The sequence below is a fragment of the Dipteris shenzhenensis genome, chromosome 31 (genome assembly GCF_047967505.1).
Source record: "Dipteris shenzhenensis isolate YYH24624 ecotype China chromosome 31, Dip_SZ_1.0, whole genome shotgun sequence".
NCBI classification, from domain to species: Eukaryota; Viridiplantae; Streptophyta; class Polypodiopsida; order Gleicheniales; family Dipteridaceae; genus Dipteris; species Dipteris shenzhenensis.
The window spans coordinates 254301-281929 of NC_141626.1; the positions used below are offsets into that span (position 1 = coordinate 254301).

The following is a 27629-nucleotide window of genomic DNA, read 5'->3' on the forward strand; positions in this document are numbered from 1 at the left end:
TCTCTAAGAAAAGCAACTCTCCTGGAGGAGGCTGCTCGAGAGGATCCTTGCCTGGTCGCCCAAATGGCCATCAGAGTGTGTACCGTATCTGTCCAAGTACTAGCCAAGATTTGAGAAGGGTGAACCTGAGAACCCTCCAAAGCCTCAGTGCATCTGGCTCTCCAAATGTGCCATGCTGCAATGCTAGCTAAGATCTCCCATGGAGAGTCAACCGATGAATGAGCAGCCCTGAAGAGAGTGGCCGAAACATCCTCTAGAGAGCACGACTCCATACGGTGTCATCGGATGTGAAGAGCCCAAGAGGAGTCATGTCTCTCAAAGAAAACCTGGGGCCCTAAAAGAGTGAGCCAAGCCATTGATCCCCAGGTCATATAGAAGGGGAGGCGAACAAAAGTGCTGAAAAGTCTTCCAATCCCCTTCCATATGATTCTTGCATGTCTGCAATCCCAAAGGCAGTGCTGTATTCTCTCCGAAGCAGAAAGGCAACGAGGGCAAGTAGGGTCAGCCCCGAACCTGGATCTCCAATGGTTCACTGCTATCCCACCATGAATAGAAAGCCAAAAGAAGAGAGTGATTTTTCTATTCCGGTGGGATTTCTAGAGCCTCTGCGAAAAACTTTTCTATAAGTCAGGAAAAATCTGAAAGTTCTCCCAATGAGGAGCTCTGGTAGGCCTCCAACCCCTAGAGCTGAGCTGGAATTTCCTGGCATTACTGACCGTGTAACGAAAGAAGGGGATGCCCTTCTCTCGGTGCCCTTCATCTATCCATTCCTATTACCCAGGGTCCCACTGCAAAAACTTAATTGGGACACCTCCATAGAGCCACAGCCTCCATGAGCCCAGGGCAATGAGAAGCGGGTCAAGATCCAAGTACCACTGTGAAAGAGAGCCATGCTCCATGAAGCCCACTATCCTGACTGGCTGAAACGGTACCTCCAACAAGATATCTTCTGTGGATCTGGACAGCCTTCCCCCTGAAGAAACATCAAAGACTAAGGCATCCTCATGTGTGTCATGAAAAGCAATCACCTGTAAAGGAACTCCCAATCTGAAAAATGCCCCCATCCAGGTGGAGCAAGAAATAGGCATGTCATCTGTGTCCACCCAATCCAAGGGAAAGGCTGCATCAATCTGCTGGACTCTCCCTCCACTTCCTCTGAGATTGAGAACCATCTATGCCCGTTGGTCTGCAGGAAGCTTCCTGAATGCTTTCCATGCTCCCACCGTGTAGAAGCAGGGCCCAGTGTTGGCAGCTCGTGAGGAGGTCTGATATCACATCCTCACAATGGGCACTTTGGGCATTATGGCCTAACGAGAGATCCCCACCATGAATGAGGAGCTTTTGAAAGCCCTTGCGGCTCTTTTAGTGTAGAAATACACAGGTGAGGACGGTCTGTCCTCTCGGCTATCCTTTCGGAGTTTTTGGGGGCACATTAGCACTCCCTTGCATTTGGCCTTTAGGAAAATTTGACTTGGATTTGCTTCTTGAATTCCTTGCCCGGAATGGAATTTCCTTGATGGCAAAAGGGGAGTGGATCACAATATTGGATAGATTACAAGCCCTTAGCAAAGGTCTTGAGCTTGCTACTCCATCCAAGATGTGGTTAGACAAACTTCATGTTGAGATTTTTGAGAATGCCCTTAACACCGCGTCGGGTAGAGCTGTGCAAAACACTTAAGACAGTTTTTGTTCATGAGAGGAGCATCCTAGACAATATCTTGGCCACTGCATGTAAGGAGAAGCTCCAAGTGGTCTGCCATGCTCATCCAAAATACTGTCATTCCACATGATAGGCTGCCTTTCAATCTCTTCACGGGTGGATGGGGGAATCCTGCGAAGTGTACTCCTAAAGCTGGCCCATGCTTTCAGGATAGCAACCATAAGAGGGGAAGAGGGAGATCTGAGGTGGGTTGTGGTGAAAACCCATCCGGTGCTATGTGTCCAATCCTCTCCTGAAGTGGGCGTGCGAGACTGTATGCATCTGATAAAGAAATCCTTCCAAGGCTCTTGCCCTGGCATAAGTCCTCTCACAACGACCTTGCAGAGTAAGGCTCTGCACTGTACATCCGGGTTGATGGTATTTAAACCCCCTTCTCTTGTAGGAAGAATCAAGGTCTCCAAAGCCACCCTGGCTATAATATCAGTTGTGCCATCTAGACCACTCTATAAAAAGTTTCCTACGGGCCTCTTAAGCTGAGTGATACAATCCCTAGAGTGGCACCAATAAGAGCAAATAAACCATGCTGTGGCTAGAAGAACCTAATTAACCACCACCACCCTGGAAGCCAAGTCAAGTTTGGCTGAGCTCTAGAAAAGGAGCTTTCTTCTGATGCTCTCCAACACCGGAGCAAACTGTTGTGAGGGAGAGATGCCCACCCCAACCTGGCAGCCCAAATATCTGACAGAGACGCCCTCTGTACCCAAGTGAAGGCAATATCATTACCCCAATCCGGTGTGTCACCATCACAACTCCAAAAGCCATTGGATTTATGCCAATTCATGTGTGCACCTGCAGCCGTGCAAAATAAATCCAAGGTTGTCCGGAAGGAAGTGAGTGTCTTAGGGGTGGCATCCAAAAAAATAGCCATGTCATCTGCCAGCTCACTATCCAGGAGCTCTTCTTCCCAGCGGATAGGAAGCCTCAACCCATAAATATCAGCTTGAGATCTAAGGTAGATATTCATAGCTTCCGCCACAAACAGAAAAAGAAAAGGGGTAAGAGGACATCCCTGGCGGACTAATCCAGAAATCTGAAACCTGTCCCCTCTTACCCCCCCAATGAGCACCTGGCTATGGGCTGATCTGTAGAGAGAGGATACTCCTCTAATCCATGCATCTGAAAAACCAAAGCGGGATAGAGTACCCTCTAAAAAATCCTAGTCTCATGACTTGAAGGTCAACTTCGGTAAAACCAAGGTTATGATCTTCAAGACATCTCGAGCCGTCATGCACGATGAGTGTTTCGCATTTGATGGGTCTCCTGTTGAGGTAGTTTCATCATACACTTATCTTGGGGTCGTCTTTTCCAGACCCATCTTCACTATGAGACCCACAATGCATGCACGCCTGAGCAGAGGATATGCTTCCTTGCCTAGACTAGAGAGACAGTGCTTCCGCTCTCACTTTCAGGATCCACGGACCAAAGGGTTGCTTTTTGACTCCTCGGTCCGCCCAACAGAGATGTATGGCAGTCCATGCTCGGTTGTCGGATACACAGTGGGCCAGGGTGGAGCGGCTACAGGTTCTCATGTTATCACGAATGATCCGTGGTAAGCCATCCGTCCCTCACCAGATCATTCGAGTGGAGTTTGGGTCACCCCCATTACAGCTAGATGCTGCATTTCAGGTCATTACATATTTGTACCGAGTCAAGGAGTATGGGGATTACACATCCGAGCGTAGCAGGATACCATGGCTAGCACTGTCCTCTTCTATGGCACTTGCAATAGGGGGAGACCAGAGGTGTTGATATGCATGCACAAAGAGATGGTTTGCAGGACTAGGGCTCCAAATGGACAGACTACCTTCTTTCCAATACAACATGGATGCTCCTTTCTCTCCCCTCCTATCACACGAGGTCAACCAAGTTACCTGTGAGGATCTACTACAGCTATAAACATTCCGGACTTGGTTGAGCCCGAGTGATCTTCCAGTGAAGCTAGGCTTCTACAGAGATCACTTCTTACATATCACAGCGGAGGGTTTCATCGATTCACCAGAATACACGCAGATTCACCTACCCCACTCGCTGAGGATCTCTCTCGGGCAGTTCCGGGTCTCTTCACACAGACTTTGTATCGAGAGCGGTAGAGCAGAGCGGTTACCCAGAGAGAGGCACGTATGCACATTGTGTGACATGCAGGAGGTTGAGATAGAGGAGCATTTCATTTTTAGGTGTCCTGTTTACTATGAGATCCGAGGGCATTTCTACTGCCTCTTCATAGATAGTTATGGGGTTTTGGCCCGTTTCCTCTCCTTCCCAAACCAGCGATGTTTGGCTGGTTTCATTCATGAGGTGCTCATACACCGTGATAGGATACTCCGAGCACGGAGACAGGATCAAACTTCTTCCTCGACTGATACCTCTCAGAGCTCTATCACGGAGTTCTTTCAGCCAGATCACATAGACCCCCACGAGGTGAGACCTCAACATGACCGTCAAGGGTTGTGTGAGCCCCGAGCCTTCATAGCAGCCCCATGGGCTGTTCACTTGCGCCATAAGGGGTCTTGAGGCCCATAGCAGCTGTTCGCTGCTTGTGAAGCAGCCTTGGGCTGCAAGACACCAAGGCTGAGCTTGGTGGCCAGCCCCCTCAAGACCTTAAGGCCCGCTTACCACCTCTTCAGCCCTCACAATCTACACCGAACCTGTACCTGCTAGAAGACTATTAGATACTAATCTACGCCGATGACATAGTCTTCATATCATCCTCAGCAAGGGATTGCAGAAACATCTAGAGGCGTTGGAGATGTTATGCAAGGAGCGAGACTTGATAGTTAAGCTTGCGAAGACCAAGGTTATGATCTTCAACACCTCGCGAGCAGTGTCCTGTCACAATAGTTTCACATACCGTGGTGAACCTGTGGAGATAGTGCAGTCTTACACATATTTGGGGATTGTGTTCACTGGACCAGGTTTCACGATGATCGATGAGGGTACGGCACGACTTACACGCGGACGGGGTGCTCTAGCCCGACTAGACAGGCGATGCTTCCAAGAACACTTCCAGGATCCCTCGACGAAGGGCTGGCTCTTCGACACGCTGGTGAGACCGACGGCCATGTACGCAACACCTTTTTGGGGGAGTGATATTTCAGCGACTGAGTGGAACACATTTGAGAGGCTCCGGGTGACCAGGGGATCCAAGATGATTCGGAGTAAACCCTCAGTCCCCCATCAGATTATTCAAGCGGAAAAGATTTAGGGGCAAAAATGCAGTATTACAAGCAAAAAATCAGTCCAATTGACAGCTATGAAATGCAAAAATACATGGGGAAGATATATCAATGTTCAAGAGGCTGTTAATCTGCAAAATAAGGACCAGCTCACATGACCTAGACGTGCAGCAGGGGAGGTGGGCAAGACCTAGGGTCCCATTAAAGTAAAGAATCTACAGAATTTGCCCCACAGGGGAGGTAGAAAATGAACAGCACGTGCTCCTTAGATGTCGAGCCTATGACAACAAGGACTTCATGAAAACTATGTTGAAACAGCCAAGAAAGTCTTGGAACACCACAGCAAAGTACTCGAGATGGCACACGAGTTGGTGAAGATGCATGGTGGAGAAAGAAAGAAAGAAATTTTATTAGAGTCTTTGGAAGACCGATGGGTCTATGAGACTGAAAGAAAACCTGATACAAATCATAGTAAGCGTGGAGCTACTAAACAAGCATCATCACCCATGCTGAATCCTAAGTCTAATCATACATAATCGAATACATCTGGGTGTGACAATGAAAAGAAAAAAGAGTGGAGCGGAGCGGAATCCTCCGTATGTCATGTCGCTCTGGCTGGTGCATAGCCGGTGATGGGACGCTGGCATCCGTCAAGGGGTGCCGTGCGTCTCGGTCTCCTAGAGGAGGCTCGACGCAAGACCAGAGCCACCGCGACTCCCGTGGGACGTATCCCGGGTCTAAACAACGATGGGTGCCGATCAACAACCTACCATCTCGGACCACGGCCCATTTTTCCTCCTTGCGGGCAACATCCCGCTGCTAGAAAAGAACTCGTCGCTCCTCAATCTGTAGTGGTGTCAAATCCTCATCCATGGACAGGGTGGGGTGCTCTCATAGAGCGGCTCGACGTCAAAGTGTCGCGAGTCGAGCATGTGAATCTCTGAAGCGGGGCTGCTCTCTGTTGGGGTCTCTCCCAACACACCATGCTCCCTCTATGCCATGGTCGGGGACCCCCATGGTGGTGGTCACAAAGGTGATCGCCTCCTCCATGAGAGAGAGAGAGAGAGAGAGAGAGAGAGAGAGGGAGGGAGAGAGGGAGGGTAGGCTAGGGAGAGAGAGAATGATACTCAAAGAGAGACATAATGAAGTGGAAATGAAATAGCAAGAGCAATGAACAAAATAAAAGTACTCACATGTAGACCAAAGAGCTTGTAGGCTTGATACTTGATTACTTTGACACTAGACAAGTACATCTCTTATATAGAGCACACACATACATATGAACACCAATACATATGGGATAACTCCTAATGTGACACGTGGCATCCATAGGACACACTAGACTAAAACTCACACTAGGAGTCACTAGAACAAACCAAAACAGACTCAACTTGACTCCATTTCCTAACAGCTAGCTAAGCAAGCACTCACAACATAGCAAGCTTTGTAAGGCTTTCTATCACTAGATGTCATACACCACTATTACTTAAATAGTGGTCACGAATCCCATAGATCCTCAAGGGTCTCAAGAGGACTTCAATATGAGGTGAGGGAGCTCTGGCTCGACTAGAGCAATAGTGCTTCCAGGCACACTTCCAGGACCCCAATGAAGGATGGTTGTTTAATACACTTGTGACACCAATAGCCATATATGCAGCACTCTTTTGGGGAGTGATCTCTCGGCGACTGACTGGTAGAGAATAGAGACTACAGGTGATTATGGTGTCCAAGATGATTCAAAGTAAGCTTATACTGGCAAAGTTCACCTTATACTGGCAAAGTTCGCCATGACACCACTCCAGATTGATGGCATCTCTTGGGACGTGGCATACTTACCCAGGGTTTGGGCATTGCCTAGCTGGACACTACCAACGCTAGCACTAGAGTCATCCAGAAGACTAGCAGAGAGAGACGTTAGCACATGCATGTATATCTAGATGGTTCCCCAGTCAGGTATTTAGATGGACCGACTCCCCCTTTCCAATACAACTTGGATGCACCGTTCCCTTTGATCCCATGAGAGAAAATCAACCGTATCATACAGTTGGACCTACTCTAGCTCTTTACATAATGGACCTGGGATGGAGACCACGAGTTTCCCACCAAGATCCAATTCTATCGTAGACACTTTCTAAGAGTATCACGGAATGGGATGATTATCAGACTCTAATACCTAGAGGACAGACGAGTCTCACATGCACTGAGGATTGCCATTGGACAGATGTGGGTCTTGTCACATCAACTGAGGATTGAGATAGGGAAGCCATAGGCACACCCAGAGAGCAGCAGGACTTGCAGAGACGATGCTAGAGGTGGTGGAGGCAGATGAGCATTTCCAATGTACTTGCCCAATCTTAGGAGATTGGTGGACAATAACATTGTCTCTTTCGGAAGGGGCATGGCTTTGTTTACTCTCAACTGATCCATTTTCATGACCAGGTTTGTGTCAGTCTATATCTGATAGAGATGTAACCACACACAAAGATCCTATCGAGACAGATCAAACATCAAGAGGTGATAGTGCCACAAGAGACAGACCGAGCTCAGAGACATGTCACAGACATCTACACATTTGAGTCAGCCCTAGGACACAATGGAGTGGAAAGCAGCAGCTAGCTGATATGAGGGTAGAGTGGATTAGTAGGAAGAGACAACGTAAAGCTACGGAGCCAGAGACATAGAGGCCACGCACGATGTAGAGGTTCAACACCATAGCTAGAGTCGAGGTGTCACTCTCCTTATGGCTCACTGGAAACAAAGACCACAGAGACCATGGTCCCCACCAAAGCATGAGATGACTTGACAAAGGAAGATACATGATACCTTCACGTCCCACTGGAGAGATACCATAGCTCCAAGATCAAAGATGATACCTAGTCCCATCTCTTGGCATCTCGGGATTTTTGAGTTTTTGTATTTTGAGTACCGCATTTTGAGTTTGTTAGTATAGCCCTCAGCAAGGGCCTTAGCGAGCCCTTTGCCTCAGCCCATAGTGGCTTGTATGAGTTACTTTTCTTGGTTGTCCCTTATCTTATAGCCCCATGAGACCTCCCAAAGATGGGGACACACAGATCACTCTAGGGGACCTCCCGTCGTTGTTTAGACCCGGGATACGTCGCACGGGAGTCACGGTGGCTTTGGTCTTGTGTCGAGGCTCCTCCAGGAGATCGAGACACACGGCACCCCTTGACGGACGCCAGCGTCCCATCACCAGCTATGCACCAGCCAGGGCGACATGACATACGGAGGATTCCGCTCTGCTCCACTCTTTTTTTCTTTTCATTGTCACACCCAAACGTATTTGATTATGTATGATCAGACTTACCATTCAGCACGGGCGATGATGCTCGTTTTAGTAGCTCCACCCTTACTGTGATTTGTATCAGATTTTCTTTCAGTCTCATAGACCCATCAGTCTTTTGAAGACTCTAATAAAATCTCTCTCTCTCTCTCTCTCTCTCTCTCTCTCTCTCTCTATTTTGTTGTTTTGTGGATTTCAAGAAAGCATTTGACACAGTTCCAAGAGGAGGCTTATGGAAGAGAGTGCAAGAAATAGGAGTCCCTTTGGCCTTAAGGGTAGGCATCTCTCGCATCTATGAAAAGGTATTATGCCGACTCAAACAAACACAAGGTATGTCTGATGTATTTGAGAGCAATATGGGAGTGAAGCAAGGTTGCCCTCTATCGCCTACCTTGTTTGGAATATGCATTGACCAACTGGAGGAGCTCATCAATGAATTTGTAGTAGAGAAAGGGTTGCAAGGACCGCAATTGGGGCTTTGGACAGTGCTATTGTTGTTATACGCAGATGATGTCGTTCTTTTTGCATACGATCCGTAATCTATGCACAAACTTTTACAAGTGCTTAAGACTTTTTGTAGGGAAAGCGGGCTGCAAGTAAATGTCGGAAAAACAAAGATGATGGCAGTTTGTACCAATCAGCCAGAACATCCCCCTGAGATCACCTTTGATGGACAGATCATTGAGTATGTCAGCACCTTCAAATACTTAGGGGTTGATATCCCGACAGATCACAGATGGTGGCAATGTATACATAGAAGGATGGACACTGGTTGGGGGAAGTACTACCAGCTTGAGAATGATTGCAGGCACACCGACACTAGGAACTGGAAAATTAGAAATATATTGTTTGATGCATATGTAGTGCAGACAATATTATATGGAGTGGAAGTATGGGGAGGCAGCATTTCAGCCTCTACATGGAATGATATTGAGAAAATGCAAAAAGCTTTCCTAAGGAGACACCTTGGTGTCAAACCCACTACTCCATACTCAATACTTCTGTTCGAAACGGAAAGAAGACCAATTGAATTTCACGCATTGATCAGAGTTATGCAATACCTAATAGAGGTGCAGCAAGTGCAACCTGATAGGCTGCCTCATAAAGCACGGAATGCCAGCACAAAGCTTCAAAAGAACTACAAAAGTAAGGTCATCTGCACAGGATGGGCAACCGACATAAGAAAATGGTTCAGCAGATGGAAAGTGGAAGCATATTTGATCATGCCGCCTGAAAAGGTCAACATGCAAGAGTTTCAACTATCTTTACTGAGCACTTTGCGGAATCACTGGTTGACAAGTGAAAAGAGGGTAAAGCTGGAATATTACCAAGACAACATAAATCCCACATGTTGGTCTATATATATGTCCATAGAGACTCATGCTCAGTCTTATATTAGCACACCTATCCCCCTTCTATATCGCAGAAACATCACCAGGTTCCGTACCACATCTCATACATTTGCCATTGAGCAGGGAGCTTGGATACACCAGCCTAGACATGCTAGAGTCTGTACCCTTTGTGACATGCAGACCGTTGAGACGGAGGCACATGTAGCTCTACAGTGCCCTCGATATGCACATATCAGGGAGGACTACCAGCAGATACTGGGGGACTCCGCTAAGTTGACATCAGTTCTCTCCACTGCCTCTCCAGCAGCATTGGGATCTTTTGTCACTCGTCTTTTTACCTGTCGTCAGGAACTCATAGACTCCTGACCTCTCTCCTTGAGGAGACTCTTTTTACATTGTATTGAGATGGGTCCCATGGGTCATTTTTGGCCCCCCGAGGACGCTAATAAACTCTCTTTCTTTCTTTCTCCATGAGCTCGGAGAGTTTTCTCCCTATGTATCATTTATGATCATGATTATGGGTTTTCTTTTGTACTCGTCATGGGCGCATCTTGGTGTGAGGTTGGTCAACAAACTACTTCATCATCTTGACCTCGCTACTTCAGCCAAGGAGACACCGGACAAGCTCGAGAATATCTACGCCACATCTATTGGACCTGAGGAGCAAGCTTTATCTCCTATATTACATGATCTATCCCTCTCTGAGGTGGTAGATGATGATCAGTGATGCTATGTGTGTTTGTGTTGAGTCAAATAAAGGTTCTCAGCCTTGAATTGTCCCTTTAAATTGAATGTCTTTGGAGTCAGAGGTCCTCTATCCTGGGTTGTCCCCCAAAAAATGACTGTATTGTCTTTTACTTTGGTTGATGGTATTCACCACCCAGTTCAAAGTAAGGAGGGATGACAAGTGATGGCTTGCCCTTGCCGGTTGCAAGTTGACTGAGAGGGCACTATCACACGGGAGGTGTTGGGATAGTTGGACTTGCTCTTTGCAGTATTGCGGTGGAGGGGGGATCGGTCTACTCTTTGCATATTGGGTCTCACACTCTTTGCTCTGAAAGGGGTGTTGGAGATATCATAGCCAAAGAGTGTGGTGATGTGATGTGTTAGTGTGAAGTACTAGGTGATCTAGTACTAGTCTATGTGAGTGAGTATTGTGTGAGTGCCATGAGTCATCATGGGACTTATTCCATATGCACTAGGTGCTAGTGTGTGAGTGAGTAGCCTATATAAGGTTTGTACTTCACTTGTCTTGTTACACTTGATAAATGAATGAAAGCCTTCTTCATGTCCTCATTTGAGCATTATTTCCTCACACCCTAACTCTCTCTCTCTCTCTCTCTCTCTCTCTCTCTCCCTTCCACGATGTTTCTAACAAGATCAACATCACGTAAAAAATGGTGCCAAGTGTAAGGCATGTCGAAAACCTCAAACTTGGGCTGTGGTAGAGCCTTCGTGAGGAGATCTGCTCAGTTGTCCTCCGTGGGAACATAGGACGACTGTATGTCTCCGGCTGACAGTCACTCTTGAACATAATGATAATGAACCTCAATGTGCTTTATGCGCGCATGAAACACTGGGTTTCTCGCAATAGCCAAAGCACTCTGGCTATCAGTGTAGATTGTAGTAGAAGTCGGTTGGCTGATGTCAAGATCTATAAGTAGCTTACGGAGCCAGACACGCTACTGTGGCTGTACAATGTGAAGGCTGCCCTGTATTCTGCTTCACGACTGGAACCAGCAACTGTAGGCTACTTTTTGCTAAACCATGAAATGCACATAGATCTCTTCTTGTAAATCACCATGAAGGAAGGCGGTATTAATGTCCAACTGATGCGCCTCCCAATGTATGTGGGATGCAAGAGCAATGATGTACCGTATGGTCGTGAGATGCGTGAGGTGGGAGCGACTCAACATGACTCAGAGACTCATGCCTTAGAATGGCTACATGACCAGCTCATAGGTCTAGGAATAGACCAACATCCTAGAACTCGGCCAGGCCTGATAAAGAGACCCTATCAAAGCGAATACATGGCTCCCATAATGCATCCCCCTCCTAGCTCCAAAACAGGGTGACATGGAGCCACACATCATAGATAGCAAAACATCATTTTACGAGGACTATCCAAGGCTGAGAAACTTTATTGACTCAAAGAGATTATTACATTCAATTTTTGGGGGACTACCCAGCGCAAAGTACCCATATACATCAAGCTCATGGACATATTTTAGAAGACATATTCATCATCCTCATCTACCTCCTAAGGGAAGGATAGATTTCGGAGATGAGCAGTGACAGCAAAAGTTGGTGTCGGAATGTCTTTCTTCTTCACTAGTGCCAACTGCAGCCAAGTTAGCATGCTCCTTGGATTTTTGTTTGACAAGCTCTGAAAACAATGGTCCTCTATATGGCCAAGCTTCGTACATTTGAAAGGTTTGAATGGCTTCTTACCCTTGGAATATAATACCTGCTCCTCATGGACATCCTTGTGCCTTCGTTTATGATTGAGAAGCATTGCAACCATTTCATCAAAGGACATATCCTGTGCTACACGAAGCGCTGGTATGATATCACGATACTGAGGAATATCCTCAATGCTAAAAAGGAGGATTACCACCTGATTATCTTCCTCAACAGAGGCCTCCAAAGCAACAAGTCGGGTGATGAGGGATTCCAAATGAGCATTAAGAGAATCATCATGCTTCATATGGAGCTGGAGCTTAAAGAATTCCTCTATGAAAAATACTTTGGAATTGATAATTTTGTTGCCAAATAAGCGCTCTAGCTTGTTCCATAATTCATGTGCAGTGTCATCAAACTCCAAGTGATGAATAAGATCATCAGACAAACCAAACCAATGATAGAAAGACCTTTGTCATTGAGAGTTTCTCACGCTAGAATTTTATTTTCACTAGATTAAGGTTTCTTGTCTCTGCCACTAACCACCTTCCACACACCTTCCTTCAGAAGCAGAAGCCTTAGCTTGGTTTGCCAAGTCGGAAAGTTCTTACCTGAAAACTTTTCAATGACGATTCCCGTTTTGGAAAACTCCATGTCTACTTCAAATGTTGCAGCAATACGGACTGAAGTGCGCGCTGAGAGCAAAGCCTAGAATAGTATGGGCTGTAGCAGCAGCTCAACTTGCAATCAGGGCAGAAAACGGCCAAGAAAAGGCATCGGACCAGCTGGAATAGCGTAGGCTGCTAGCACCTCATGTTGCAGTCGGGGCGGATGGTGGCATTCATGAGGCGTGAATGGCAACAACAGCAGCACTCTTCAAGTAGGTCGTTTCTTCAAAAAGGGCTCCAAATGAGGTGGTTTTTAGGGCAACCAGTAGTAGAAACATCTCCACAATAGTAAGCAAATACTTCCTTCACAAAAATGCCCCCAAAACAGTAAAGACAAGCTGTCTTTGAGCAAAAAACGGGCTGCTTTTGAGAAAAAAACGAGCTGTCTTTTCCTCTACGAAGACGCCCACTAATGCCAAGAATGGTGACCAAGTTGCTCCAAATCTAAGCACAAATCTACAGCAAAGTCGAGGCTAATGGTGCAGCAAAATCTGCAGCAAATCACGCAACAGCTCCAACTTTACAAATCATCGCCAACGTCTAGCGAAATCCTTAGCTCATGGACGGGCTAAGAGTGAAGGAAGAAGGGCTGCCTTCCAAGAGAAAAGAGGGAGAGTAGCTCCTCTTTCTTGGCCTCCGTCACCTCAATCCCTTCGAAGAGTAGGGAGCAAGAGGGAAAGGCCTAGGAGAAGGAAGGATGGAGGAAGAAAGAAGGGAGGAGGAAGGATGGTGATACCACATGAAGGAACATGGTGGAGAGGGAGAAGGAGAGAGAAAAAAAGATATACGTCCACGGGAGGCCTCATGAGCCTGTGGGACAAAGTTACACCAAAAGTGTAAAACTCATACAAGCCACAAAGGGCTGAAGCAAAGGGTGCACTAAGGCCCTTGCTGAGTACTATGCTGAAATAAAGAGAGCTCAGTAGCTCAAGCAAAGTCTATCATACCCTCAAGCAAATTCAAGTACAATAAAAAGAGGGTAGGCTAGGGAGAGAGAAGATAATACTCAAATCGAAACATAATGAAAGTGAAAGGAAATGGAAATGAGCAATACACCATAATGGAAAGACTCACATTCATAAGCTTGATGTAGACTCCTTGATGTGTGCTGATGTGACACACAAGTACAATTATATAGACAGACGCTAGAATACCAAAGTGTATATAGGATATCTCCCAATATGACACATGGCACTCACACATAAAACTGTACTAGAACTCCTAGTAGAACACACTAAAACACGCTCAGCTTAACTTCATAATCTAACAAAGCATGCACCTGCCCATTTTTGTTTCTGTTCTAATCTTGTGCTCCGCAGTCCATTTTGTTGCAGAGTGTAGGTCACTGTGCATTGATAAATGATATCTCAGGCTGCTAAAAATTCAGAAAATTCCCAGGACAAGTACTCACCCCCCTGTCAGTGTAGAAGGTCAAGAGTTTCTCCCCACTCTCATTCTCTGCCGAGGCAATACAATGCTTGAGCAAGAGAAGACATCTGACTTCAGCTTCATGGGATATATCCAAGTGAACCTGGTGAAGTCATCTATAAAAGTAACAAAGTAATAGTACCCCCAAGTGATGTTGTCCACATCCGGTCCGCACACATCACTATGTACGAGATGCAACTTCCTTGATGCACCAAGGGTCCGTCCTTGGGAAATGGAATCCTTCGCATACATGTTTTTTAAGTGCATGCATGGGTGGAAGATCTACAACCATGTTATGTGAATGCATCTTCACCAAACTGTTGAAGTTGAGATGTCCCAATCCCTCATGCCATAGATGTATGTCAGAAATTAAAGATTCAGCCATGGCATTAGCTTCTATAGAAGCATGTTGTGCATATATGTAAAGATGATATAGCCCTCTATCAAGTGTTCCAGTAAGTAAAATATAGTTGTCGTACCGATTATCATAAACAGCACAGCAATAACCATCAAAAAGAACTCTAAAGCCATGTGCGTAGATGGTTGAGATATAAATTAGATTTTCTTTTATAGCTGGAACATATTAAATTTCCACAAGTGGAATGGTATAAACCATCTCTTCGAAGTGACCCACACGTGTAATCTATCAATCAATTGATAACAGGCCGCCGCCGCCACCGTATTATATCCTTATACATTCTCAACAAGAAGTTCTAACTTACGATCCTCCAATTGGGTTGTTGTCTCTTGTAAATTTATAAAAGGCTTCATGCGGAACCCATTCACCGCTGATGTTGGAAATACGTTGCCATAACCTGACACGGTAGTGACAAGCACTTGACCAATCCCTTTCATGGGATATGCTGCATTATTTGCACAAGTGACAGTGCCCCCCTTTGGAACACAACTCAATGTGTGAAAGAGATTATTGTTGCAGGAAGTGATGTGCTTGGAAGCACCACTATCAAAGTACCCGTCTGAGGCTGCAAAAGCTGAATCATGCACAGTAGGATTATCATGACACTCCACAATAAATGCCCACTCATCATGAGCAAGATTGGTTGCCTCTGTATTTGTGACATTAGCAGCTAGAGTATTTGTGACAACAAGACACTACTATCCTGGCTGTCCCTGCTGCTTCTTCTCGAAAGCAATACACTTCCAGCACTCAGAGATGTCATGACCTGGTATCCTGTAATAATTGCAGCGATTCTTCTTCTTCCCATCAGCAAGAGAGGAAGAGAATGAGGTACCAGATGTAGGTTTGGGCTTGTTGTAATCTTTCCCCCCTTTTCCTTTGCCCCTATGATCAGTAGCAAAGGCTTGATCTGCATGAGTAGAAGCAACCCTGTTTCGATGACTTTGCTCCTCCTACAGAAGTAGGGAAACAAGCTCATCAAAAGAATAGTGGTTGGGGTTACCCATGGCCACAAGTCTAAGTGTCGTAGCAAATCCCTGATATGAGTCAAGAAGTCCATCAAGTGTGCTGGACACAACCTGTGAGTCTGGTACAATCTCATCAACATTGATGAGCTGCTCTCTGATGTCCTTGACCTATGTCAAATAGGCATCCATGCTGTCCCCTTCATTCATCTTAACATTGTCAAGTTGCTTGTGCAAATAAGCAACTCTGGCCTCATTGTGTATCTAATAAAGACTGACCAAAGTGTCCCATGCAGTTTTCGCTTTTTTGCAAGACCGAATGTGAGGTATAACAACTCTCTTGCAATTCATGGCAATCACTACATGTGCCTGTGCATCTCACTGATCACAACGAATATGTTCTTGTGTTGGAGGGTCAACGGCATGCACGGAGGTAGTAGTGGTAGATGAATCAAAAGTGGCAGAAGTGGCTGCGGTAGTAGCAGGTGCCTATGATGAAGAGATAGGTCTGGTCTCCGATCTAGATACAATTCCCCAAAAGTTATTGACACCAAAAGGTGGCACACCAAGTACAAACACATGGGATAATTGGTGTCATCAAGCTTGTCCTCAGCACCAGGAATCCCAAAAGATTCATGGTTTTCCATTGCAAATGAAAATCCCAGCAAATTAAAATAAAAATGCCTTGCGAATGTCAAAACCTCAAGGCTACAATGCAAAGAGCTGGTTGACCAAGTATCTGACTGCTGGCTGCAAATGTCAGTCAAAAAAAGACAACAAATGTCTACAAGTGTCAATGCCAAGATGGCTGCTCAAACACTCAGCAAAATGCGCAAGCTGTTCCCAAAATGACCTCCAAGAAAATATCTTTCCAATCAAAGGAACCCCCTAAAAATAGCTGTTTTGTAAATGACTAGCCCAAATCAAAGGGCAAATGCAAGAATATCCCAAATTGAGCTGTACCAGGCCAATGTCAATGCAATTGACAGCAAATCTGGAAAAAGCCCGAAATTATGAGAGCCAACACGAGGGCAAATGTGAAAAAACTCTGAAATTAAGCTGCCAAATTGCAAATTGACCAAAACTGCCACAATTTCTTACCAATGTCCCTGAGAAACCCCCAATGTCAAATTAAAGGACCCAAAGGTCACTGCTATCTAGGCAAATGTGACAAAATAGCCTGCAAATTGTTGGGATATCTCAAGGTGTATGCCTCAGGCACACCTTGTGTTTCTATGTGTGAGTGCTAGAGGCACAGTTAGGTGCCCACAAGCACAGTTAGGTGGTGGAGAGCCACATAGGATGATTGAGAGAATCTAGGAGCAGATTGAGGAGATGATTGTGGAGCTCTGAAGTCATCAGTGATGTCAGTGAGCTTGTATGAGGTGCCTACTTAAGGACCTCACTTTTCTTCATTCCATAAGCAAGTATTCTGAGTTTGTGTCCACTCTACTCTTTCCTTTCAGTATTCCAACATGGTATCAGAGCCATTTGATCCTCCTTGAGCCCATTTCTGCCACATCATCATCTTCTTCCTCTTCTTCTTCTTCACCATCTCTCCCTCTTCTTCCAAAAATTTGCTTGAGCTTGTTCTCCTCCGGTTCTCACCCATTTCCCACGCCCTTCCAGCTGGAGATCCATCTTGTTGGGGCGAATTTCGAGCTGCAAGGAATTGAAGAATTTCAACCTCTGCTGGTCGCCATTGTACGATTTTCGTCGATTCTTCTTGCTGCGTTTTCTCTGCGCCTGCTCCTTTCTCTAATTCCTTTCAGGACAAGCTTCTCCATACCTTGGGCTACCTTGTGCTGAAATCTGAGGAGCAATGGCTGCATATTGAAGGAGAAAACAGAGAAAAACCAGTCGACTTTGTTGAAGAAGGAGAAGGCGACCTGACGCGTTTTTTCGCCTCTTCTTCCCAGAGGTTCTACTGTGGTATACCAGCTTTCTTTTGCCTCAGAAAGCCCCCTTTCTTTTGCTTTGAAGAGTGAGTTATAAGCCCTCCAAGTTCAGCTCTCTAGTTTTGACAATTTTGACAAGCTTTTGAAAATGATGCTACATAAAATGCTACTCTAGCATTTCTGGTCTTTTGAAGTTTTCAACAACTTCAGTACAAGTTTTGCTTCAGTTTTGTTTTGACTTGCTAGACCTAGTTTTGATTGGAAAGTGTTTATTTCACCCACTTCTATGAAGCATGTAAGAAGAAGCATCATTGTTTGAAATCTGGTCACTACTATTTGCTACATCAAGTGCTCATATTTTGGAAGTCTTTCAGTTATTTTTGCCTTGTAAGAGAGATAGACACTGCCCAATATCTGGGTTAGACCCTCTCATGGCTACCATATTTAATCTTGAGAAGTTCAATGGAAAAGGCTTCCATACATGGCAAATGAAGGTGAAATTTGCATTGATGAGGGAGAACTTATGGGGACTTGTCAAACCGACTCCTACCGCTTCTTCTACAGCCTCCAATGCTGGACAATCCTCAACTCCGACACGACCGGCAAGGGATCTAGCAAGAGAAGAAAAAGCATATGGTATAATTGCTCTTGCTCTGAGTGATGATTATATACACCATATCTCTGACTTAGAGTCTCCTTCGGAAGCTTGGCAGAAGCTAGACATGATTTTTGGTGCAAGCTCTCACATCTCTAAACTATCACTTAAAATCTCTTTCTTTGAATTAAAGATGGCAAGTGGTACTACTTTAGCAGCTCGTGTCAACTATATGCGGAGTCTTATGACTCAATTAGCTTCTATCAACTCTCCTATCACTCCTGATGATGCTATGGCAGTGTTACTTAAGAGTATGCCAAAAGGATTTGATCACATTGTTAGCACTTTGAAGAATCTTCCCAATCCTAACCTTGAAGGCATTATCTCTGCTCTCCAAGAAGAAGAAAGGCATATGGAGCTAAGGAAAGGCAATGACACTGCTTATGTATGAAATTCCAGAAGGGCAAGTATACTCCTTGCAATCATTGTGGAAAAACAAATCACCTTTCAAAGGACTGCTTCAAAGTTAATCCATGCAAGCACTGTGGCAAGAACAACCATAATGAGAAGTTTTGCAGAGCCAAAGCAAAGACAGAAAATGCAAATCTACTTACAGTTAATGAGCCTCCACAAGATGAGGCATCCTTTGAAGATTATGCATTTTAAACACATCTCTATGTATGCTCCAGATCTCTCTTTTTATGTCAAGGTACTCAGCCTGGATAGTCCTCCAAAATGAATGAAATAAACTATTGTGTTTTGTGTGTTTTGTAAACACCTCTGGTCACCTTATGATGTAGGCCATGTGTATGTTTTGTTCCATGGTACCTCCTGCAGACATTGTGTGCATGTACATGCAGGGGAGATAACCATTGGAAAGTCTTTTTGTATCCCTTTTTGTTTACCTTACACCCAAGGGAACCCTTGCTAGCATGAGAACCTAGCCATAGATTTATCCTTGACCACCATGAGATGGCATGAGAAACTATGAGACTAGATGTATCCTTGACATAGCCTGAGGCATTCCCTTGAGGGGGGGTTTGTTGGGATATCTCAAGGTGTATGCCTCAGGCACACCTTGTGTTTCTATGTGTGAGTGCTAGAGGCACAGTTAGGTGCCCACAAGCACAGTTAGGTGGTGGAGAGCCACATACGATGATTAAGAGAATCTAGGAGCAGATTGAGGAGATGATTGTGGAGCTCTGAAGTCATCAGTGATGTCAGTGAGCTTGTATGAGGTGCCTACTTAAGGACCTCACTTTTCTTCATTCCATAAGCAAGTATTCTGAGTTTGTGTCCACTCTACTCTTTCCTTTCAGTATTCCAACACAAATTTGAAAATATCATGCAATCTCACTCAAACTGAGTGGAAAAGTGTCTGCAAATGTGCCAAAAGCCTTGTCCTTTGCAAAATGGAAGCCCAATGTGAAAAGCCCCAATTTCTAAAGGGAAAATTGCAACAAAAAAGCGCAGATTAAGAAAAAAACCCGAAAATTGCTGCAAATTGGCGATTTGACATCAAGGCACTCAAAGACCCCAATTTTGGAGATGAAATTGAGCCAACGAAGGGCAAATGCTGCAAAAGCCCCAAGTTGCGAAATATCATTGCAAAACCTTCAAATGTGACACAAAAGCCCCAGATTTCAACTGTTACTGATAATATAACTGCAAACCTGTAAATCTGAGCCAATCTGGTGCAAACTTGGATCAATGTCAACGAAATGCCCCAAATGTGGGACATGCAGCGATTTTGCAATTCTCTTGATGACTTGCAGTTAGAACGATCAATTGCAGGGCAAATCTGTAGATTGTACGTCCCTTTTGATGATTGCACGGCAGATTTGCAGCTTGTATGGCAAATTTGGCGCTTGTATGGCACTCGTACTGTACTACAGATTTCAAAGCAAAATTGTTGCAAGTTGTAAGATTCCACGACCACTTCACGGAGGTGCAACACTAAGTTGTACGGACCTTAACTATAGTTGTACTGCGCTCACACGATGATTGGCACAAGATGTACAGTTGATGTTGACCCAGATTGTACGGCCAAGTTAACAACACATACGGATGACTTGACAACAACGCCTGTTGTATAGATGATTCTCCACCTTGTACGGAAGCTTGGCTCCATGCAACTTGTATAGGAGCTTACGGCTTTGAGCACCTGCACGATGGTTAGCAAGGCAATGAGTGACAAATGCACGAGGCAGGCAAGAGGCAGGACAAGGGAAGCAGGTACATGGAGCAAGAAGGCTCTCATACCACTGTTGGGTGCGGGAAGCAATGGAAGGAAGTGGAATGCAAAGGGAGGAAACAACAAGCAGGAGCAAACGAGAGTACTTGCAAATGGATAATGAGAAAGTACAAAGGGGTGGCCTATATGGCCCCGAAGTCAACCATATGGTTGACCAAGGAAGTCAACCTAAGGGTTGACTGAGTCCTAAGACTAGCCTACAAGGCCAAGTGCTAACAATATGAATTAAAACTGTCAATGGTCACGTTTGTACATATTTAATCTTTGAGATGTATTATATTGCATATACCAATTGCTGAAGAAAATGTTAGAGCATTTGTCATTAAGCTAAAGTCAATCTCTCCTTTGGTACATACATGGCACCTGTTTTCACTGTTTCCATTTCTTGGCAGGGTGCATTCAATTCATGTTGGAAGGTGTACTTAAAGAACTTTACTTCAGTGTTGACTGATTTGTTGGATTCTTATTTCAGCAACTTCATCTTGAATGATGCATTCAGCCTGACGAATCCCTCTCATTGCAATACGAAAAGGTCACAGGTGTTAGCTTATATATATGTCGTTGGTCATAGAGATAGTCATCCGGAATTCATATCATTTCCATGAAAAGAGGCTCAAATGTTGAGTTATCAACATATTCCAATCACTACACTAAAACAGCTCCTATATGAGTGGTATGACAGATTTTGCAATCTTGTACTCCTTGCCTCCCATTCTGTAGCCTAACATAAATTTGCACCCCACAATAGAAGGATTGCTACAATGAACTGTATTCGCAAAAGTGTTACATTATTTTTCACTTCTTTTGTCCAAAAAGCATGTGCATGTTTCCACATGCTTTAAACGAAAGAATTCCACAATTTTAAGGTTCAGTTGTGATGTTTGAAGAATACCTGAAGGACAAACAACAGATGTTTTTCCACCACCCTTCCATTAGCTCTAATGAATACTTTAAGTTTCTTATATATTCACGTTGCAGGCTTCCACATCAGACAGGGTCTCCACTTCAAGGGCAAGCTGGAAACTCTACATCCATGCTAAGCACTAAATGCAATAGGAAAGTATCACAAATTTCTCAGGCCAAAACATTGAGGGAGGCTCAAGAAAAAAATTCACAATTAAGAAACCATACCAGATGTTATCCTCTCAAAGCACTTCACAACTACACCTCGCCTACATACTTCTTCCCTCAAAAGTCCCTGCTCCTCCCTCATCAGAATAAATACTGCTAAAGAATTCTATTCTGTGCTAGTATTGTAAACTAGAGATTGTGTTCAGGGAAACGGTTGTTGTCTAGGAGGCATGTGTCATTCTTCAAGGCTTGAATGTTTAGGCCAATTCATCTTACTGTGGTTTTAAGAAACCTTTAGTTCTAAGGGTGCGAGCGAGACAATCTGCAAATGTGATACAAGAGACTGTGGAATTCCCACGTGTTTGAGAATAAATATTTGGATTGATATGAGCTATGTCCAATGCAATTTAATTTCACGGGACTTTGGTATTACCCAAAACTGATTCAAGGATAATGCTAGGTGTTTGACTCAAATTCAGGTCTAACATGTGGCAAAGATCTAAGTTGATCGTAGAGAACTGCAAAGAAAGAGTTCGTTACAGCTATACTCCAGAATCTTGATCATGTGCTTGCTTTGAACCATAATACTTCCATTCTAACACATATTCTCCCAAAACATACACAATTTTCACTTTTGTTTTTCCAGAATGTAGTGGGATCTATGCCCTCATTGGAAAAGCTGTCACTAGGTAGATTACCAGTTGATGGGACAAGCCATTTTTTAGCACAAAATGCATACCTGCACTGGAATCTCACAGGGGGCATGAAATGTTCGGCCACGACAAAGTTCTTCTAGATTTTCACCAGTGTATGACCGAAGAGGTGATACCTCTATTCCTGGAAAAGACGAGTAAAACTCAGAATTCTAACAGATGCAATGAAAGGTAGAATAAGATTTTGCTCTTAAGTACAAAGCAAAGTTTATATTCCTCCATCTTGCCAGTCCAGCTGATCAAGGCAATGTTCTCTATTTCTATTGATTTTGACGACAGGGCTGTGACAGCTTTCCAACACATTAAGAGTATTCAAGAGCCCCATTAAATATTGCATTGCACCTCCATCCCATAACTAACATAGATCATATAGCGTATTATGAAGAAAAATAAGCCACCACAAAGCTATCCAATAAAAGGGGGGAACTGCTCCATGTGAATCACGTGAATTTGAATATGGCAAATCGATATTCAATTAACTCCACTTTAAATGTATTACTTAATCCCTACAAGATTAAGAAATTAACACATAAACATGAGAGTGTCCTCATCATATAAATTTTATCATCATTCACATAGTATTTTGGAATTTTCACATATATTTTCAAAACTCAATGGACACATGAAAATTCAGATTAATCCACAAAACAAAGGCTCCAAAGGCTGACTTTGTAAGAATGAGGCTGCATCCTCCGTAGGATTGGAGATCCAATCCTATGGTATTTCTTGTTAGAAATATTTATATTTCCTAGGGCAGTGGCCAATGTTATGTAATAGGGGCTAAGGGCACTTTTTCCCTTTATTAAGGTTTTCTCCTAGGGGCTAAAGGCTGACTTTGTAAGAATGAGGCTGCATCCTCCGTAGGATTGGAGATCCAATCCTATGGTATTTCTTGTTAGAAATATTTATATTTCCTAGGGCAGTGGCCAATGTTATGTAATAGGGGCTAAGGGCACTTTTTCCCTTTATTAAGGTTTTCTCCCCCTAACCTCAGTTAGAGGTTGAGTTTGTGGGCGACTTAGTCACCACACATGTTTTGAGACTAGTTAGGGTCCATCCTAGGGTTTTGTCTCTATGACTACCCTAGCTTTGTACTTCATTCTTGTTGCTGCAATTTCTGCAGCTTCCTGCAGCTCCATTCTCTCGCGCTCTCTTGCTTCCAATTTCCAACATTTCAAGTTCACTGTTGCTCCTACACCTTTCCTGGAGCACATTTTCAGGTGATCCCCATCCATTTTGCACCTCGTGAGCTGTTTAGACTTCTTGCCATCTGATATCTCTGGTTACAAGTAATTTTTTCAACCGTCGATAGTGAATATGCAATGGAAGGTATAGTCTTTCTTTTTCATCAATATCCTTGGTGAAGCAAAAGGTGAGAAATTGGATTGAATCAGTCCCAAGTTCGTGCATTCTTCCAACTGTCTACACATCTCAGCTTCTTCATAAAACTAAGCCTATAAGGCAGCCTATTTATAAGTTCTGCCTCAAGAATGAGTTCAATATTATGCTGAACATTTCTTTCCAAACAAAACTTGAATGGTAATTCATCATTGAAACAATTAAAGAACTCACTGAGCATCTAATTGGCTAATGAGGCCATCTCCCCCATCCTAGGTACCTGAAGATCATGTTGGTGCAGCCACACACCACTCAACAGATGCACAACAAAGAAACAAAACTCACTCAAACAACCATAGCCGAGATAAAAGGAGCTTGATGAAGATCCTTCTCACCTCAAAGAATGTACAAAACACAGTCCAATTCAAAATTCTAGATGTGCTACTACCAAGCCATAACACAATTTTTATCAAGTGCCATGCCATTCCAAGAGCTGGATCTGCATGAACAATTCTGGTAATTTCATCCCGCTTCTCTGTGTAGTCTTGAATGTGTAAATTCAACAGAATGTCGCACAACTCACTTGGACTCCAGCCGGACTGTATAGCCATAGTCACATGGGCTGGTTTTGCACTTCAGTCTTTTTACCAGTTTGGAATTAATGACATTGAATGACCTTCTGCTCTGCAACTTGCCCCTTCATATTTATTAATTCCATTCACGCAAAATCTGAATACCCCAATGTGATAAAATATTATCAGGTGCATTCTTCAATTTTTTTTGAACCGGAAACACATAATAAAGCACTTTCTAACATAAGAGAGGTGCCGCTAGCTGGATTTGAAGGTCCTTAGCCTTGGGAGTCTCCTCCGTTCCTGCATAACATTCTGAAATTACCATTTCAGCGATGGCTCTTATTTTTCAGACTGTCCTTCCACAAATGCAGTTTAAGGAATCCAAAACACAAACCTTCTTTCCTTGCCTTCCCCTTTTGCTCAGGAGTCAAAGAAGATTTAGACCAAGTCTGGGCTGCCATAGGGATACTTTTTCACCCTTATGGTGGTACTTGGCTACAAAGCACTACTGGTTATCCTAGCTTGTGTTGTACCTTTCCTCATAGACTTTTTCTGGAAAGTCAGCTTCTTTGGCAAATGGAGCGTGTTGGCATATTTACCCCTGACTTAAATTTTAATTTTATCATTCAAAACACATATGTAGTCTTTGACTTCAACAAACTGGGGTAAAGGTTGGGGGACCTTCATAACTCTCTCAAAATTTGCCAATATATTCAACTAGTGATAAGTCTTCGCCTGATATTTATATTCGTCCCACACTCGAGAAGCTTTGTCTGGAGAAGTCATTGCTCCTTGCTACTCACTAGTGCGCCTATTTCCCCCCTCCCCCCGCCTTAGCCTCTTCATTCGCCCCTTGCTATGTTCACCCCCTACCTTCTGGTCTCCTCTTTTCCTCTCCTTTTTGCGCCATTGCCGGCTAATAGTCCCGCCTTCTGCTCTGTCACCATAATGTAAATATCCTAAGTCAAAGTACACTTGACCATTTATCTGATCATAATTAAAGAGTTTTCATATGTGTTAATTATGGTCAAAGAGTTCTTTTAATGATCAAAGAATTGACTACGGTCAAAGACACTTGACTCTGGTCAAGTAAGCCTGACTTCGGTCAGAGAGACTTTGTTTATTGCCAAGAGGGTTAACTGCGGTTAACCAAAGAACCACAGAGCTGACTACGGTCAGAGAGTGTTGACTTCAATCAACGAGACTTGGCATGCGCCAAGAGAGCTAACTACGGTTAACCAAGATGTGCCAACTTCCGTTGGAGAGTTGTGCCAACTTCGGTTGGAGAGACTTGATTATAATTAAGGCGCCTCGACAAGCCTCTTAATTATAATCAAGAGTGTTGACTCCGATCAACCAGAGAATAAATATATTTATATATATTTGTTATATGTGCAGATGTGTTCAGTGGGGACGCCCACCGTGACTAGAATTAGTCCATAGTGTGTTATTTGCATGCAAAGCGCTAACAATTAATGGGTGCCATGGTGGTGTGCTTTAATTAATTGTTGCAAGTACTAGGAAGGGTTATTTCCTTAAGCACTACGGAGCCTAACAAGCATCTAGGAGGCGGTTCGCATGACCAAGTGCTTCGAAGACTCCAGAATTGCCCTTAGAGGCATGCAATAAGACTTAGTCTAGTTTTTAGATAAGTGGCATGTTGCCATTTTGGAATGAGCTTGAAGCTCTTGTAAAGATTGATTCATGTTGGAAAATGGCTATGATAGCTCTACGCTGAACTATGTACTTCTTCTTCTCTTAAGTAATAAAAACCTTTGGGGGGGTCCAGCCCAACGATTGTCCAGGGCCCTAGTGTATCTGTAGAGAGAGGGAGAGAGGGAGAGAAAGAGAAAGTGTTTGCTGCAGTTTGTTTCCTATGATTTCAGAAGTAGGAAGGATGTATAAGGAAAGGACGTTCAATGATGGAGATAGCCTACGTTTAAAGTTGGAGATTCCATTGGTATCAGAGCATGGCTTCACAACTCTTTGTAGCTGTGATGATCAAGTACGGGCTGCGTGCAAAAAGAAAACTCCACAAGAAATTGTGACGCAAGTAGAGATTTGGGGGTGCGAATTTGAAGTTAGGCGTCGTGAAGGTGTAGACACGTTTTCACAAGGGGCCTGTGCGTCTGATGAAGAGTTGGATGACGGAGATCTCCACGCAGCGACACGCCTCTCCGTGAAGTAAATTCTTCATGTGACGCTTACCTTGGCGTGCATCTCCAGGTGGTCTCACGACGCCAAACGACCAAAAGGACCTACAAAGACCTTTCAACATTGTTTGGAGGTTCTGATAGCATGGAGGTTTCGCAAAGCCAAATGCTGTGCTGACGACCCCAAAGGATTATTCTGACATGTGCACTAACGGTTGGCAAACGTGGGGTATCGAGGGGTGAACGATAAGAGAAGAGCTTCCGAGGCGTTCGTTGTGAAGAAGATGCGAGCAAAGTTGTTCCGTCGCTGTTCTGCGACGCTGACGGACGTGCGTGATGACCTTGGGATTTTGCCAAAATTTTCTTACCTTAGGCTGCGCTGACGTGGCACCTAGCCAGGCAGCAAATGACGTGGCAAGTCAACAGATGATGTGGCACACACGTGTGGTGCTGACGTGGTAGTACACATGGCAGCCAAGTGGCAAAGTACTCAAGTGACGTGGCAGTACACGTGGCAGCCAGATCAGATGCTGATGTGGCATTGACACGTGGCAGACATGTGGCTGATGTGGCAGACCATGGGTTTATCTAACCTAACCTTGGTTAGTGAGCTGGTTAGAGGTCCAATTAGTTGACCCGACCAGACTAGTCTTACAATGACCAGCCCAGTTAGTCTAGTTACAGACTAACCAAACCAAAACCAGTCAGCCTGGTTAGAGTAACCAGCAGTTACCCATCTGGTTACTATCCCAAAAAAAAAAAAGACAATTGCAGAGACTGTTTCTGCCAACAGTTTTCACCTATCTGAGAGAGTTTTTACTATCAGAAAAAGCAGAAAACAGAGAAATCAGACATATGCAGAAAAAAGAGTATGCATGCCTTTGAGTAGTGAAAAGAGGGAAAAACAAACACTTCTGTATCTTCTTCTTTATTAGATAAACCATCCAGAGAAAGAAGGAAACACAAGAAGTCTAGGAAGAGCAAGTCTTCCAAAGAGACCAAGGAATTTAAAGATGGAGGTAAATCCGTCAAGTTTATGACCTATAATGGACAATATGGTCATACAAACAAAGCACTGCAGTTCATTAGACAGTTTGATGCTGCATTCGGTACATAAAAGTTTTCAGAATCCTCCAAGTTGAGAATGGTCAGTTTGCACTTGACAGCGACAACTAGTGCATGGTGGAGTACACAGACCACAGATGGGTCAGCCCCAAAGAGGTGGAAGGGCTTCAAGAAAGCCTTCTACCAGCAGTTCATGCCTAAACAATTTAGAGATTATGTTCTTCAAGATTGGGATAGTTTGCATATGGATGTAGGAGATACAGTGGATGTGTACAACCAAAAGTTTTGGGATGCTTATTTGCAAGTTGCACCTTTCAAAAAGATCTCCAAAAGAACCCAAATGATTTAGCCCTGAGATTAGGGATTAAAACTGAAGAGCTAGGGAGAGCTCTTCATGCTGATCAAATGTTCCAAGGGAATCCAATGCAAGTTACTCCTTTGGTTGGAAAGCTTCGTGTCCATGTGCAGAGCTATGTAGATCAAGAGACTTCTTAATCTCTCCTCTCAAGCAACATGATGTTGTACTTGGTACACCGTGGTTC

General features: G+C 44.2%; 1 protein-coding gene across 7 annotated transcripts in view; it reads right to left on the minus strand.

The window, feature by feature from the left end:
• The window catches only part of LOC147880866 (UDP-N-acetylglucosamine diphosphorylase 2-like), a 194721-nt gene that overhangs the window by 38791 nt on the left and 128301 nt on the right, over positions 1-27629 (minus strand). For all 7 annotated transcript variants that reach the window (XR_015540484.1, XR_015540483.1, XR_015540485.1 and 4 more), the window contains exon 15: positions 21983-22080. Coding sequence is in view for 3 of the 7 variants with exons in the window: in XM_087370043.1 (XP_087226169.1) it covers positions 21983-22080 (98 nt within the window). In the remaining 4 variants the exon portion in view is untranslated. The remainder of the gene's footprint in view (positions 1-21982; positions 22081-27629) is intronic.